The following is a 17,673-nucleotide window of genomic DNA, read 5'->3' as shown; positions in this document are numbered from 1 at the left end:
GTGGAGGCCCAGACCGAGGGAGGTTGGCGGTGGTGTGGTGCTTCTTCCATTTCCTGATAACTGCACCGACAGTTGATCTTTTCTCTCCAAGTTGCTTTCCGATTCTCTTGTAGCCCATCCCAGCCTTGTGCAGATCAACGATCTTGTCCCTGATGTCCGTAGAAAGCTCTTTGGTCTTGCCCATGGTGGTGATGTTGGATGCTGGTTGTTTGGGTGTTGACAGGTGTCTTTTATACAGGTAACGAGGTGAGGCAGGTGTATTTGATGTAGATAATTGGTTGGGATTGGGGCTGTGTCTTAAAGAAAGACTCACTGGCTTGTAGGAGCCAGAATACTTGCTGTTTGTCCAGGGGTACAAATACTTGTTTTTTCTCATCAGACGGTTATCAATTTTTATAAATTCATATGATGTGAATTTCTGGAATTTTCTTTGGGATTCTGTCTCTCACTGTTAGAATGTATATATGATTAAAATAGTAGATCGTTGCATTCTTTGTAAGTGGGCAAACCTGCAAAATCAGCAAGGGGTCAAATACTTATTTCCCCCACTGTATATACATATATATATATATATACATATATATACGTATATATACATATATATACGTATATATATATATATATATATACATATATATATGTATATACATATATACATATATATATATATATATATATATATATACATACATACATACATACATTTTCTTCCGCTTATCTGGGGTCGGTTCGCAGGGGCAGCAGCTTTAGGAGGGACTCCCAGACTTCCCTCTCCCCAGCCACTTCATCCAGGTCATCCCGGGGGGTCCCAAAACGTTCCCAGGCCAGCTGAGAGACATAGTCTCTTCAGCGCGGCCTGGGTCGTCCACGGGGTCTCCTACCGGTGGGACATGCCCGGAACACCTCCCCAGGGAGGCGTCCAGGAGGCATCCTGATGAGATGCCCGAACCACCTTATCCGGCTCCTCTCAACGTGGACGAGCAGCAACTCTACTCCAAGTCTCTCCCGGATGACCGAGCTTCTCACCTTATCTCTAAGGGAGAGCCCGGACATCTTGCAAAGGAAACCCATTTAGGCCGCTTGTATCCGGGATCTCGTTCTTTCGATCACGACCCATAGCCCGTGACCATAGGTGAGGGTAGAAGCATACATCGACTGGTAAATAGAGAGCTTTGCCATTTGGCTCAGCTCTCTCTTCACCAAGACAGACCGGTACAGAGTCCGCATTACTTCCGACGCTGCACCGATCCGCCTGTCGATCTCACGCTCCATCATCCCCACACTCGGGAACAAGACCCCAAGATACTTGAACTCATTCACTTGGGGCAGGATCTCATCCCCAATCCGGAGAGGGCATTCCAGCCTTTTCCAACTGAGGACCATGGACTCGGATTTGGAGGTGCTGACCCTCATACCGACAGCTTCACACTTGGCTGCGAACCACTCCAGAGAGAGCTGGAGATCATGGCTTGAAGAAGCCAACAGCACCACATCGTCTGCAAAAAGCAGAGACGCGATGCTGAGGTCCCCAAACCGGACCCCCTTAATGCCTTAGCTGTGCCTAGAAATTCTGTCCATAAAAATTATGAACAGAATAGGTGACAAAGGGCAGGCTTGGTGGAGTCCAACCCTCATTGGGAACAAATCTGACTTACTGCCGAAAATGCGGACCAAACTCTGGCATCGGTGATACAGGGACCGAACTGCCTTTATCAACTGGCTCGGCACCCCGTACTCCCGAAGCACCCTCCACAGAACTTCCCGAGGGACACGGTCGGACGCCTTCTCCAAGTCCACAAAACACATGTGGACTGGTTGGGCGAACTCCCATGCCCCCTCAAGGATCCTGCCGAGGGTGTAGAGCTGGTCCACTGTTTCACGGCCAGGACAAAAGCCACACTGCTCCTCCTGAATCCGAGGTTTGACCTCCCGACGGACCCTCCTCTCCACCACCCCTGAATAGACCTTACCAGGCAGGCTGAGGAGTGTGGTTCCCCTGTAATTGGAACACACCCTCCGGTCCCCCTTCTTAAAGAAGGGAACCACCACCCCTGTCTGCCAATCCAGAAGCACCGTCCCCGATGTCCACGCAATGTTGTAGAGGCGTGTCAGCCATGACAGCCCCACAACATCCAGAGCCTTTATGAACTCCGGGCGGATCTCATCCACCCCCGGGGCCCCGCCACCAAGGAGTCTTTTAACTACCTGCGTGACTTCGACCCCAGAGATTGGAGAGTCCGCCTCATAGTCTCCAGGCCCTGCTTCCACAATGGAAGGCGTGTAGGTGGAATTGAGGAGGTCTTCGAAGTATTCTCCCCACCGACTCATGACGTCCCGAGTCGAGGTCAGCAGCACGCCATCTCCACTGTAAACAGTGTTGACGGTCCCCTCCTAAGACGCCGGATGGTGGAACAAAAAATCCTCTTAGCCATCCGGAAGTCATTCTCCATGGCCTCGTCAAACTCCGCCCACGCCCGGGTTTTTGCCTCAGCAACCGCCGAAGACGCGTTCCGCTTGGCCATCCAGTACCTGTCAGCTGCCTCCGGAGTCCTGCAGGCCAAAACGGCCCGATGGGACTCCTTTTTCAGCTTGACGGCATCCCTTACCACCAGTGTCGACCAGCGGGTTCGGGGATTGCCGCCATGACAGGCACCAACAACAGGCACCAACGACCTTACGGCCACAGCTCCGGTCGGCTGCCTCAACAATGGAGGCGCGGAACATGGTCCACTCGGACTCAATGTCAATGACGTGGGAAGAGCTCTGCCAGAGATGGGAGTTGAAGCTATTCCTGACAGGGGATTCTGCCAGATATTCCCAGGGGACCCTCACAGAGCGTTTGGGTCTGCCAGATTGGACCGGCATCTTCCCCCGCCATCGGAGCCAACCCACCGCCAGGTGGTGATCAGTTGACAGCTCCGCCCCTCTCTTCACCCGAGTGACCAAAACATGCGGCGGCAAATTTGATGACACGACAACAAAGTCGATCATCGAACTGTGGCCTAGGGTGTCCTGGTGCCAAGTGCACACATGGACACCCTTATGCTTGAACACGGTGTTTATTATTGACAATCCGTATCGAGCACAGAATTCCAATAATAGAACACCGCTTGGGTTCAGATCCGGGGGGGGGGGGGGGGGGGGGGGCGTTCCTCTCAATCATGTCCTTCCAGGTCTCACTGTTATTACCCACGTGAGCATTGAAGTCACCCAGTAGAACGATAGAGTCCCCAGAAGGAGGGCTCTCCAGCACTTCCTTCAGGGACTCCAAGCAGGGTGGGTACTCTGAGCTGCCGTTTGGTGCATTGACACAAACAACAGTTAGGACCCCTGCGCCCCCTGCCATCATGAAAAGGGGGAAAAACGAATTCAATCTTTTTATCATAAAGTAATTTTCCTTTTAATTTCAGTAGTTTTGTATCATTTTGAACCAAAATCGCTGAATTTTTATAGTTATGTTAAAGCCAAAGACGAGTCGCTCGGAGGAGGCAACTTCTTGGCTTGCCTCCTCTGAGGATTGTGTAATCACACGGCTGCCTATACTGACAGGCAGGTTAGACTGAACTGCTGTCTGTCTCTATGTCGCTGTTTAAGTGTTCAAACAGTGTGGCTGTATTAACTAATTTCCGTAGTTAAGCTGATGTGTACAATATTTAGTGTTTTTTGTCATCTGTCTGTAACGTCGTGTTTCTTTAGATCAGGGGTGCCCAATCGACCGGTCGATCGCCTGGCCACTACTGGTCGATCACGTGACATTATAATGTTTTTTTTTTTTTCGTACAAACAACGGCGCTAACAACACAACATTAACGCTCGCTAGTTCCCGCCAATTGTTTTTTTTTCTTAAACTTAAGAAAGTGTATAAAAAGGGCACGATTTTTTTCACGATGACACACACACACACATATATATATATATATATATATATATATATGTATATATATATATATATATATATATATATATATATATATATATATATATGTATATACGTATATATATACTGCTCAAAAAATTAAAGGAACACTGAAGACACATCACCCTTAAATGGTGAAAAAAAAAGTTGGCTGTCTATACTGATATGGACAGTTTAATGTCTCAGGAACAAAAAGATGCCACATCTTTTGATGGAAATAAACGTTTTTAGCCTACAGAGGGCTCAGTTTATAGACACCCCAAAAATCAAAGTGAAAAAGTGATGTGGCAGGCTCGTCCATTTTGCCTAAATTCAATTTCTGCAACTCAACTGCTGCCCCCACGAGCTTGTATGAATGCTTGACAACGTCCTAATGAGACGATGAATGGTGTCTTGTGAGATGTCCTCCCAGATCTTAGACTCTAAGGGCATCAGTGAGATGCATGGAGGAGATTCCAGGAGACAGGCAGTTCCTCTAGGAGAGCTGGCTACAGGCTAGAAAACTGCAGTCTGACTGCCATTAGGTATCGGGATGAAATCCTTGCACCCATGGTCAGACCCTACGCTGGTGCAGTAGGTCCTGGGTTCCTCCTGATCCAAAACAATGCCCGGCCTCATGTGGCAAGAGTATGCAGACAGTATCTGGAGAATGAAGGGATTGACACAATTGAATGGCCATCACGATCACCTGATCTAAACCCGATAGAACACCTCTGGGACATAATGTTTCGGTCCATCAGACGCCGCCAGGTTGCTCCTCAGACTTTACAGGAGCTTGCTGATCCCCTTAGACAAATCTGGGGGGACATCCCACAAGACACCATCCGTCGTCTCATTAGGAGCATGCCGCGCCATCGTAAAGCATGCATACAAGCTCGTGGGGGCCACACAAGATATTGAAAATAATTTTGAGTTGCAGAAATTGAATTTAGGCAAAATGGACGAGCCTGCCACATAATTTTTTCACTTTGATTTTTGGGGTGTCTATATACTGAGCCCTCTGTAGGCTGAAAACTTTTATTTCCATCAAAAGATGTGGCATCCTTTTGTTGAGACATTAAACTGTCCATATCAGTATAGATATCCAACATTTTCTTTTTCACCATTGAAATCTGTTTTGAGGAGTGTGTATATATATATATATATATATATATATATATATATATATATATATATATATATATATATATATATATATACACAGGCATATACAGGCAACATTTGCCTTTTTATAAGGCAACATAGACTGTCAATACATAAGCTGTATGCCTACTATTAAAATAATTATGTAGGCTACAAATAAAAGTTTAAGATCATCGGATGTTTGAGAATATTTGTCAATTTTTGCACATGTCCTGAGTGTTTTTAGTCACCTAAATGTTAAACAGAGGCTGTGATGTACCAAAGTCAAATTCCTTGTTTGGCACGCTCAAACACGGCCAATAAAAATTCTTGAATCTTGAAATACAAAGCAACAAAGTGATGCAAAACGTCGAACCTCGATAGCCAGCGTACTTTGTTGTGCAGCAGGAGATTGGCATATTCGCGGTGGTTTAATTCTTTTGCGATTATTTTGTTCACAATATGGATGACAAGGTTCATTACCTCCATACGTTCTGGTGGGAATGTTTACGCACACAGCGCCTCTTGGTGCAATATGCAATTGAATGCAAGCAAATTTTGATCCAATGATTTCTGTCGTAAAGTCACAAACTTTTGCGACCCTCTCATACTCGGTGCGCCGTCTGTAGCAACTGAAATCAGGTGGCCAGTGTGCATCTCTGTCATTTAAACACTGCAGCACAGCTTCGCAGATGTCCTCCCCCCGTGTCTGGCCTTTTAGTGCTATCAATTTCTTCTTGCGGCCCATTAGAGTTCACGTACCTGCATAGCAGAACTGTCTGTTCGATATCGGTCACGTCACACGACTGATCACAGGCAAATGAGAAAGCTGGAGCTGAATCGATGTCCTTGATTTGCTGATCTTGATATTTTTTGCCATTCAAATTACCATTCCCTTTACTGTTTTTGCGGAGAGAGGCATGTCTTTAATTTTCTGAATGATCTTGGTTTTGTTTTTGAAGTCCCAAAATAGGCACTCTGATATTTTAACGAATGAATCCTTCATGTACTCGCCATCGGTGAATGGTTTTCCACACTTCATTATCTCCTGGGCTTTAACAAAACTTGCCACAGTCGTAGAGTTTGGAGATGCAATCCACTTCTTGAAACAGTTTTTTCGTTCCTCAAATTGCACCTTTCCTCTCAGTTCCAACAGGATGATCGGCAGCAAATTTAGCATGCTTTAGCTGAAAATGTCGCTCCAAATTGCTCTTCTTGTTATATTTGACAACTTCTCATTGCAAATCAAACATTCAGGCAATCCTTCAGCATTGGCAATGAAAGCAAACAGTTGAGTCCATTCTTTCTTAAAGCCTCTGTTCTCATCAGCAATCTTTCTCTTTTTGCCTTTTGAGTCCATGGCCCGTCATTCACACACCTGTTTGTTTACAACTCGCATGTGCTGTGTCGCTTGCTATGACGCAATTTTGCGCCATTTTGAAATTCGGTATTTTTAATATATTTACATCTACACAGATTTTCTACAGCATAAGAATGTTTGTGTCATGATTACCATCTAAAAACCATATTTAAAAAAAAAACAAAAAAAAACCCCATCTTTTTCCATTTTCATGCATTTTTGCAAGAGCTCCAGGGAGCCGCTAGGGGTGTGCTAAAGAGCCGCATGCGGCTCTGGAGCCGCAGGTTGCCGACCCCTGCCCTATACAGTCCTCAAGCTCCCTAACAGAAATAGTAGGTTTATTTACATTCCAAAAATCAGAAGCCATTCATTTACAAATGTGATTGCACTTTAGTTTACATATTTAAATGTTCAGATATTAAAATGTGATTTGAAAGAGGCAAAATAACATGCTTTTTCTCTCGAATACATTGTTATAATCATTTGTTTCAGATGTACTGTAATTATTTTCTGTACAAAAAATACATTTGGTGTTCAATTAGTATTTTTTCAAACTTGAGTCTTGAAAATGAGGGCTTCATCTTATAATCAGGGTCGTCTTATATTCGGGCCAATACGGTATTTGAGTGTATGCTTTAATCTAGCTATCACAATGGAGTAAATGGTCCATTTACTGATAAGCAATTAATTTATATAGCAAGTCAATAAGATTGCAATCTGGAAAATGTATCGTTTTGCAAAAGACGGCTTTTAGGACAAAAAACATTTGGAGATTAGATTATACCTGAATGAATTTGACAGAGAATTCCTGCTCCAGGCTAAATGGTGTTATATGAAAATTCCCAAGCAACAGATGCACTGTAGTATTGACTAGTTGGCCTGCCTTGTTGTACTTCACAAAATATGCAACCTGAGAAAACAAAAAAAAACAAGTACATTTTGGAGCGGCATCGAACAAACACAGAGTGGTCCTCTCACAACCTAAAGGTTGTGGGCTCGTTCCACAGCCCTTGTGATAGGGTCAAAGTGTCCTGAACCGCCAGTTGCTCCTGATGCTGCACCCTCAGTAGGGAAATGAAGGGACAGCGATGAGTACCATGAAGGTAGTAAAGTCCTTTACTAGTTAAAGCCCATGGACATTAACATTTTGAACCCGATTTCATTCAAAAAGGTTATTTAAACTCACCTTCACCACAACATTTACGCAGACTTTTTGATTAATGAGAGAGGGCTGCATGTTTTCCTCTTCATCGATAATGACTTCATTTTGAGTGCCATCCAAAGACTGAAAAACAAGTGAAGCCATCTCCACGGGAACAACCTGAAAATCGATAACTCAGAGGTAAACCAATGTATTTTCTTGTTAAGGCTTTAGTGCAGTGGTTCTTAACCTTGTTCGCGGTACCGAACCCCACTCGTTTCATATGAGCATTCACCGAACCCCTCTTTAGAGAAAAACGACCCTCGGCTGGTCTATGGCAAAGTCCAAGGTGGCAGCAACAGAGTCTGAACCGCGCACAGCGGCAAATGGGGAAACAGAACTGCACTCAGCAGAAAACTCCCACTCACTGGACCGGCGTGATTTTTACATTTTTACATCAACCTCTGTTATTTTGTCCACTGTTACGCATGAAATTATTAACCAAGATTAACCAAGATTAACCAACATGGCGGCGCACTCAGATGCTGCGGCTCACAGCTCTCCCCTTCAGTGTTTGTTTTTACGTGTTCTATGTGTCTATTTGTGGACTTTTTGTATTTTTGCTTCGGCGGTACACCACTATAGCCGACAGGACCTCGTAGACATCGGCTATCGACATAAGACCGCAGTCTTGAGGGAATTTCAATACAGCCAAAACATCCCGGATGAACTAGCAAGACCGCCAGATTCTCCGTGGATTGTTTTCGGGACTGGGAAGCGCCGCAGGAGGAGGAGGGAGATGAAGCAGAAGCGAGGCCGCAGGTCCGGCCTCCTGCTAAGGGTAAAGAACCAACCGCACAAGCCACCCCTCCCGAGCCTGTATCTCACCAACGCCAGATCCCTCACCCAAAAGATGGAAGATCTGGAACTACAGTTTAAGGGAAATTCCTATTTTCGTGACTGCTGTGCCCTCATTATCACGGAGACCTGGCTGAACCTGAAGATCCCCGATGCTAGCGTGCACCTAGCAGGCCGTTCGCTACACCGCTGGGATCGGACTGTGGACTCCCGCAAAAATAGAGGTGGGGGGCTCTGTATCTACGTGCATGAGGACTGGTGCAACAACAGCAGCATCATAGTGAAGCACTGCTCCACCGATATTGAGTATGTCTGTTAGATGTCGGCCCTATTTAATACCGAGAGAGATAACAGTGGATGTCGGCCCTATTTAATACCGAGAGAGATAACAGTGGTGACAATCACCGCTGTTTACATCTCGCCAAATGCTAACGCTAGCGCGGCGCTCTCTCTCCTGCTGAACACCATCAGTGAACCGCAGCGGGCCCACCCCGATGGTGTTCACATAATAGCAGGAGACTTTAATAAGAACAATCTGAAGACTGTACTTCCACAGTTCCACCAGCACGTTAAGTGCCCAACAAGAGGGGAAAGGACTTTTAGTCCACGTGTACTCCAAAATCAAGCACAGGTACACAGCTATGCCCCTCCCCCACCTTGGACAGTCAGACCATCTCTCCTTGCTACTCATCCCCGCATTGTAACAACTTGGCCAGGAAATGCACTCAGCCAACTCCAGGATTGCCTTCAAAACACAGACTGGGACCTATTTCACCACCAAGACCTGGTTATGTTCACAGAGACAGTTCTGGACTACATCAAGTTCTGCATGGGAACTGTATGTGTGGACAAAACCATTCGCATCTTTCCCAACCAGAAACCCTGGATGACCAGCTATGTTCGCTCACTCCTCAAAGTCCGTGACTCTGCCTTCAGGTCAGGTGACACAGCCCTTTACAGCTCAACTCGGGCTGACCTGAAGAAAGGGATTAATAAAGCCAAAGCGGACTACATGAGGAAGATGGAGTCCCACCTCACCAGCAACAGACCACAAGAGGTGTGGCAGGGCATCCAGACCACCACCAACTTCAGGGGGTTTCTTTGCCCGCCTTGAATCACCACAGCCTCACTCACCTGCTGTAGCCCTCCCCCCACCCCCATCCACACCAGATCCCAGCACCCCTCCACTCACTGTAGAGGAGCAGGAGGTGAGGCGTGTGCTCCAGGCAGTAAATCCTAGGAAGGCCCCTGGTCCAGATGGAGTACCTGGCAAAGTGCTCAGAGCCTGTGCCCACCAGCTGTCCCTGATATTCTGCAGAATCTTTAACCTCTCGCTGGCACAAGCAGTCATCCCCACCTGCCTGAAGTCAGCCACAATAATCCCCATACCAAAAAAGGCACCCCAACCAGCCTCAACGACTACCGCCGTGTTGCCCTCACCCCGGTAATAATGAAGTGCTTCGAGAGACTGGTTCTTGAGCACATCAAGGACTGCCTCCCCCCACACTCAATCCCCATCAGTTCGCATACCGGGCGAACAGATCCACGGAGGACGCCATCACCATAGCTCTGCATGCTGTGTCGAGTCACCTGGAACAGCAGCAGAGCTATGCGAGAATGCTCTTTGTGGACTACAGCTCGTCTTTCAATACGATCATCCCAGACGTTCTGGTCACAAAGCTGGACACTCTGGGCCTCCCCCCTCTCACATGCACCTGGATTAAAGACTTCTTGCATCTATCTGCAATATTTGTTTTTTAAAAAAAAAATTCGATAGAATGAGGCCGCGATAGGTGAACCGCAAAGTAGCGAGGGACTACTGTATTTAATTGAAATTGCTGATCCGAACAACCAATGATTTATAAAGGAAAATCTTGAAAATAATTAGGGGTGCCCAAACCTTTGCATATGACTTTTTACAAATATTTTGTAAATTGTACTTTTGTTTGTTTGTCATTATACAGTTATACATCACAGAAATCTAGTTCAGGATGTCGCCCGCCTCATGCCCAATAGGCTCTGGCACTCCTGCGAGCCCCGTGGGGAAAAGCGGTACAGATAATGGATGGGTAGATTAATGAATTAATGCTGGCTTGGAGGCGCAAGCATTTGCCTGATTGACGACATTCAGGTGTCAGTGTAGGACCACGCGATGGTCATTGGTTGAGTGTATATGGACAAGGTGTGCCTGAGTGCTTCTTTGGAAAAAATACTTGTTTCTGAACTAAATCACACATCAAATTTAACTGGAAACACTGCATTCCAGGAAACGGGCCATGCACCGGCTCGAAGCAGAAAATGCTTGTCATGATGCCCATGAAGTCAGCAACAAATAAAACATTTGGGCAGAAAGTAGCAGTGGCAGGAGAAAAATCTTTTAAGAGCTGCTTAAGCTTTTCCAAAATATTTTACTGGATTTCCATTTCCATAACCCTAACTCTAACCCTAACCCATTTCCACATATTTTCCTGAAGTGAAAAATATGTGAATAATTTTGTGCTACAAGACATGGGAACCTTGAAAAGGCAAAGGAAGATAAATGCCATGTCTTTTTGTTGGCTGTGATGCAAGTTTTAGCATTTGTGTAAAACAAGCTTGTGATCTGAAAAATGCTTTGTTTAGTCAATTTCTTAATTGACAACTAAAGCAATATTTTATATCAATGTGGAGTCACAATTTTGTGATTTTTTTTCATAAGAACACAAACAGGGCATACTTACAGTGGTGCCTCCATTCCTTCCCTGTAAAACAAAATAAATAATGACATTTTACTCACTTGTTCACATGCTTACATACGTGTACACACACCAAAAAGCTGTAGACTTGCATACCGGTACCTCGAAAAAAGTATTTGTCCTCATCTGAAAATCTTCTGAGAATGTGCTCTCCAATAAAAGACAAATTGATACAAATCTCAATACATGTACATACGATTAAGGGTACAATTAAAGTAGGATTAAAGAATGATTAGATTTTAAAGTGCTTTAATTCATTGTGGTCACATCTTTTATGCAATGTATTTTTTACATAAATGCTCCATGTACAATGCAATACAAATATATTTTTATAGCACATCTTACAAAGCACTTTACATATAGTAATGGGACAACCACAAAGGCAGGGAAAACAGTAAATTGAAGCACAAATCAATATACAGTAGCGGAACAATAACAGTCAGTCGAAAGCCAAACAATAAGAATGGGTTATCAAATGAGTTTTAAAAATGGACAGGGACACATCTTTTAAGTCAAAACAAATATTCAGATTCAAATAATTTTTTGTTACGTGGTTCTGAGCGATGTTCATCACTGCGGAGAAGCGCGGGAAGCGCGGCAGCCAGCTTGTCACAAATGAGGCAGGACAACCACGTGCAACACGGACTGTTTATTTAGGGCAGTGGTCTCCAACTCCCGACGATGAGCGAGGAGATCAAGACCTTCATCTCCAGATGCGACATCTGCAGGTCGGTGGACCCAAAACAACAGAAAGATACACTACATCCACATGACATGGCCAGCAGACCCTGGGCCAATGTAGGAGCAGATCTTTTCTCCTTCTACAACAAAGACTCTCGGCCAAGGTAGGAGCAGATCTTTTCTCCTTCTACAACAAAGACAATCTAATAAAAGTGGATTATTGTTCAAATTTCTGGGAGGTAGATTATCTGACACTAAGAGCGATACCGTTATCAGAAAACTAAAGGCTCACTTTGCCCGACAGGGGATACCTGACACTGTTATCTCAGATAATGGACCCCAATTTGCATCCCTAGAGTTCTAGCGCTTCAGCCAGAAGTGGGGCTTTGAACATAGGACATCGTCGCCAGGTTACGCACAGAGCAATGGGAAGGCAGAACCAGCAGTAAAGACCGCCAAGCGACTGATGCTGAAGGCTGCAGCAGTGAGACAGGATCCCTACTTAGCCATGCTGGATCATTGAAACACACCAAGCCAGGGTCTCAACACAAGCCCAGCACAGAGACTGCTGAGCAGGAGGACCAGGACTTTGCTTGCCACAAAGAACACACTGCTGGAACCTGAGGTAACACATAACGACCAGGGACTGAAAAACAACAGGGAGACAAGAAAAATACTACAACCGCACAGCAAAAGACATGGACATTCTTACAAATGGCGACAGTGTAAGAGTACAGCCCTGTGACACACACAAGAACTGGAGACCAGGGAAGGTAGTTCAGCAAGTGAGCCACAGATCGTATGAGGTGGAGTTAGACTCAGGCGGGGTCCTGAGAAAGAATCGTCGCCACCTCAGACGAGGTCTCGCAGAATGTTCTCCAACACAAGAGGCACCCACACGAACACCTACGGAGGATGCCTCATCATCGGATACCCCAGCAGGGGAACAATGACACACACCAGATCGGGTCGGCAAGTTATCAGACCCCACTACCTGAAAGACTATACAGTATGGAAAAAATAAAGACAAATGAATGTGTTTTACATGTTGGAAATGTTGTGTTGACACTCCTGAAATGTAATGTGTTTAGAACTTTGAGCCTAGAATTGCTTGTGTTTCTATAGATGTGTTCTTTTAGACTTGTTGCTGCACTTAATGCCCTACATTAAAAGGAAAGGCCTTAACTTGAAAAAAGAAAAAGGAAAATGTAACAATAGGATTGTTTATTAGTGAGTGTTGTGTTCTATGGGGACCACTTTTGAGTGTGACACAGTCCGTTAGAAAAAGGCTGTAACCTGTAACATGTTCAGAGAGGAATAAATATAGACGTTCAAGTAAGCAAGAACAACTGCTTTAACCTTCCATTATGTACAGTCGGGAACAGAACATAATGTAACAGAGGTGACTGACAAGCAGGGTGCTCACATCGTGATCAGGCAAACGGGTGGTAGATGTGTATGTGTGTGTCAAGGCAGACAACCAGCCAGGTGTACCGCTATGTAGCGGATTAGGTGCGTGTGTCAAAGCAGACAAAACGGCGAGGACTGACCAGCGAACGGCGTCAATATACATTCCCTATTCAGTATGGGACAGATGGTGGCAATCAATGCCGTTTAGCACGCACAGTTCTGTGTTGGCGACGTGTGCCGGGGCGAGAACGGAGGCGTGACAGCCACGCATGAAGGAAAAATGCACCCTCGTGCAGAACGAGTCGGGACAGCGGCAATAAGCATTCAAAGCTCGGGGCTGTCATGTAACATGGGGAGAAGAGATGGTGCAAATGGTGAATATGGATTATTCACAGGAATAAATTGGTAGAGTTGAAATTCCAAATTTTAGCGGCAGATGGTACAAAATTTGAATTAAGGATTACTGAATAAATTGGCAGAGCTGAAATTCCAAATTTGTCCAAAAGATGGCGCCAGACCGAAACATGAGACCAAAAAGGGGCCAAAATAAGCTAAGCTAGTTAAAATAGAAATAAAACAGGAACACGGTGTCGGATTGTGAGTCACGCATGGAAGCACAAATGTGATTTTTACTTTTTGATTTCTTTGCTTGGCTAAAAATGTATTCTGTAACAGCTTAAAGCAATATTGTAAGTCAATTCGATGAAGGGGCCCGCCACTGTGAGAATAGTGGCGTGACATAAATTGTTTGGAGAACCACACAAATGTGATTTTTACTTTTTGATTTCTTTGCTTGGCTAAAAATGTATTCTGTAACAGCTTAAAGCAATATTGTTAGTCAATTTGATCAAGGGGCCCTCCACTGTGAGAATAGTGGCGTGACATAAATTGTTTGGAGAACCACACAAATGTGATTTTACTTTTTGATTTCTTTGCTTGGCTAAAATGTATTCTGTAACCGCTTACGCAATATTATTAGTCAATTCGATCAAGGGGCCCGCCACTGTGAGAATAGTGCCGTGACATAAATTGTTTAAAGAAATAGATCAAAGGTTTGGATTTTTATTTCAGAGTTAATTGAAGTGTAACTTTAAAGAGTTATCCTCATGAAACAGGAAGTGAAGAAAAGAGGAAGTGAAAGGTTTACCAGGGGCTAGCTGTACATTTGGTGGAAAGTAATGCGTGGTCAGGGCGGAAACAGCTGCTGAAAGGCAACAGGTGTACGAGCGTGGGAAACTGACCAATCTTACCCAATGGGAGCGTGGGAAACTGGGCAATCTTATCCTATAGGGACGTGGGAAACTGGGCAATCTTATCCTATAGGGAGGGTATAGGTACCAGAAGAAAGAAAGGGGGGGGGGCAGAGAAGTCTATAAAAAGACCTGCAGGGGCAGCTACGGGGCTTTTTCCCCCAAAGAGCGCTCATACGTGAAGAAACCCAAAGGAGTTTCAAGATTTTTTCCAAAGTCCCGGGATCTTTGTGTGAGACCCAGGATCGTTTGCTTGGATTAACTTGGATTTACTCAAAAGAATTGGACTGGACAACTTTGCATGAGGAACTAGGTAGGGAACGACTTTTCTGTATTTACACGAGGGGGGGAATAACCATCGGGTCGTCGGTCCCCTTGAGGCCAACCCGTTTCTCTAATTTGGATTTTAGAAGTAAGATCGGACTGATCACTCGACTTTGCTTCCACCAAAAATAGCACCCAACTGGTATCTACTTTTTCCCTCTTTCATGAACTGTGTTTTGCAATCGAATTGTTCTGGGATTGAATGATTTTATTAACACGGGTATCAGTGAGTGATATTGTTCGGTTTCTTGAGTAATTGAGATTTGTAATTCTTTTTCATGTTTCTTCAATAAATGTGTTTTGTATATTCATCTACTTCGTTGTGCGCTAATCTGTACGGAATCCGCAATCGATTGTTTGGGGTTGATTTGACAATTTGATTAATGTGCGGGTGGTTATTATGGTATAACATAGGACCATAATAAATAAAAGCAACATCAGACAATTTTAGAGAATTGAATAACCTTCGTAGTTATTTGAGACACGAGTGAATTTCAATCCGTTTGAAAGTTTCCTTCGTCTGAATAAATTATTGTTTAAATCGGATTATTCTTTTGGTATCGAATTTAAAGTAATTTAATTCTTTAAAGGGCGCAGGCCTGTTTCCCTTTTTGACGGGCCGCGTAAAAAGTAACTCCGAACATGTTAGAGAATTAAATAGCCTTCGTGATTATTTAAGAGAAGAGTGAATTTCGTTAAATGTTAATTCGTTTGAAAATGTACTTCCTCTAAATAAAATAACGACGGTGGTTAAATCGGATTATTTGAGTTGGTGAAGGATAAAAGTACTTCGATTGTCCGTCGGGCGCAGGCCCGTTCCTAATTTTGTTGGGCCGCGTCAAAAGTTAAACAGGACACGATCGAAAAATAGACTTGCCTTCCAAATTAATTACTGGGCAAATCTAATTAGAGTAGGACATTTTGATTCGTTTTAAGAAAGTTATTATTCTTTTTAAAGCAATCGAGTGGGGTGAAGCACTCAGACAGTTAAGTGCTATATCTACGTATAAGAAGTTAGAATTAATAATGTAAAGTGCATTAACTTTCTTCTTAAATGCTATTATTGTCACACTTTTATTAATTCGATTCTCTTTCGAATAAACAAGTTGGTCGGCTCGCTGCTTGAGCGACCAAGTAGAACGGACCCATATCAACATTTACTTCGGCAAAACTAGTGCTAGGGTGCGCTATACAAACGAATCCCTGAGGTCTTAACAAAGACATCTAAAAATATCCGTAACATAATAAGAACTTCAAACAGTAGCGGGGAGCCATCAATACGATGCGGTCACTTCGAAGTCTTGCTTCGAATTGAGTTACTCGGCTCGAGCTTCGGGTGACTTGAGAGGTATTGGCGTCGTACGGAAATTAGATTGATTCCTGTGGAGTTAATTTAACTCGGGTGGTTAGATTACGGACGAATCTCCGAACCCGGCTAAGACAAACCCGTTACCGGGAAGCCGAGGGCACCTTATTGAAAGAGGTGCGTTTGACATTTTGGCGCCCAACGAGTAGGAGGGGGGTTGTGATTAAAAGTTTAGAAAAGAAAAAAAAAAAAAAAAAAGAACTTTTTTCTTTGCTTTGCTCACAGCTCCAAAACGAACCCGTGCGTAGTTTTTTCAGTTTTTTCTTCCCAGAAACTTTCCTAATTCCGCTCACTGATACAAACAAATGTCAGAACGGCCTTGAGTGACATAAGTACAGTCTCTTTAAAGAATAGAGTTTCCTAGAAAAGAACCTTGATAGCACGGGAGGATTATAACTGTATTGTGTCATGGTAAACGGTGACCGTTACCCCTCAGCACATTACTTTAAGCATGAGTAAGGAGGAGTTCCTTCACAGCTTGTACTTGTATGGGGTGCTAAAAGTAATGTTGGTAGTATACGCAGTGTATTCGGCAGAACTTGCAAAAGCCAGAGGGGCCGGTACATGGGCACGGATATTGGGTATAGATAGAGAAGATGAACCAGTCGACGAGGAGCCTGCAAATGTTTTAGATTTCATGCCAAAACCAAAGCCAAGGAGGAGGCAGACAATTAGGAGACCGACTGAAGAGAGGGCTTTTTATTTTGAAAGTTAAAAAAAGAAGGCTTTTCTCCCCTCTACTTTTTCCCTTTTTCTTTCTTAATTTCATTTTATAATATATACTAATTTCCCCTTGCAAGATTTTTGTTGCTGAATTCCTTTTGTGGATTACAATTTTTTTTGTTTCTGGACACATTGTGGATTGCAAGATTTTTGTTGCTGAATTCCTTTTGTGGATTACAAATGTTTTTGTTCCTGGACACATTGTGGATTGCAAGATTTTTGTTGCTGAATTCCTTTTGTGGATTACAATTTTTTTTTGTTCCCGGACACATTGTGGATTACAAGATTTTTTGTTCCAGGACACATTGTGGATTACAAATTTTTTGTTCCCGGACACATTGTGGATTACAAGATTTTTTGTTCCCGGACACATTGTGGATTGCAAGATTTTTGTTGCTGAATTCCTTTTGTGGATTACACATTTTTTTGTTCCTGGACACATTGTGGATTGCAAGATTTTTGTTGCTGAATTCCTTTTGTGGATTACAAATGTTTTTGTTCCCGGACACATTGTGGATTACAAAATTTTTTGTTCCCGGACACATCAGAGGATTACAGACTTTTGGCCGCTGAACTCACAGATGGATTTTTCTTCTTTCCGCCCTTTCCTTTTTTCCGCTTGTTGAGGACTACAATTGAAGCTCACCAGGAGTAGTAAATGTACTTACTCTCCAGGCAGACGAAAAACGGCCAAGACGATTCTTCTAAGGCTTGTATGGTTCATGATTCTTAACTGTTGGCGACCCTCTGTGACATACAGGTTCCCAAGAATTGTAAGGCTGAGTGG

General features: G+C 44.0%; 1 protein-coding gene across 11 annotated transcripts in view; it reads right to left on the bottom strand.

Moving 5' to 3' along the window:
- Positions 1-17,673, bottom strand: part of tctn1 (tectonic family member 1) — a 232,908-nt gene that overhangs the window by 38,218 nt on the left and 177,017 nt on the right. For 5 of the 11 annotated variants that reach the window (XM_088392270.1, XM_088392254.1, XM_088392261.1 and 2 more), the window contains 3 exons: positions 11,118-11,138; positions 7,585-7,719; positions 7,183-7,308 (listed from right to left, as the gene is read on the bottom strand). In XM_088392270.1, coding sequence (XP_088248396.1) covers positions 7,183-7,308; positions 7,585-7,719; positions 11,118-11,138 — 282 coding nt within the window. Of the gene's footprint in view, positions 1-7,182; positions 7,461-7,584; positions 7,720-11,117; positions 11,139-17,673 lie in introns of all 11 variants that reach the window. The other 6 variants (XM_088392279.1, XM_088392289.1, XM_088392300.1 and 3 more) reach the window with 4 other exon arrangements.

This window comes from Syngnathus floridae, chromosome 1 (assembly GCF_059516105.1).
Source record: "Syngnathus floridae isolate MCC-2025c chromosome 1, RoL_Sflo_1.0, whole genome shotgun sequence".
In the NCBI taxonomy this organism is placed as follows: Eukaryota; Metazoa; Chordata; class Actinopteri; order Syngnathiformes; family Syngnathidae; genus Syngnathus; species Syngnathus floridae.
Note: the sequence above shows the minus strand (reverse complement) of the source record. Positions and strands in the feature narration are given on the sequence as shown.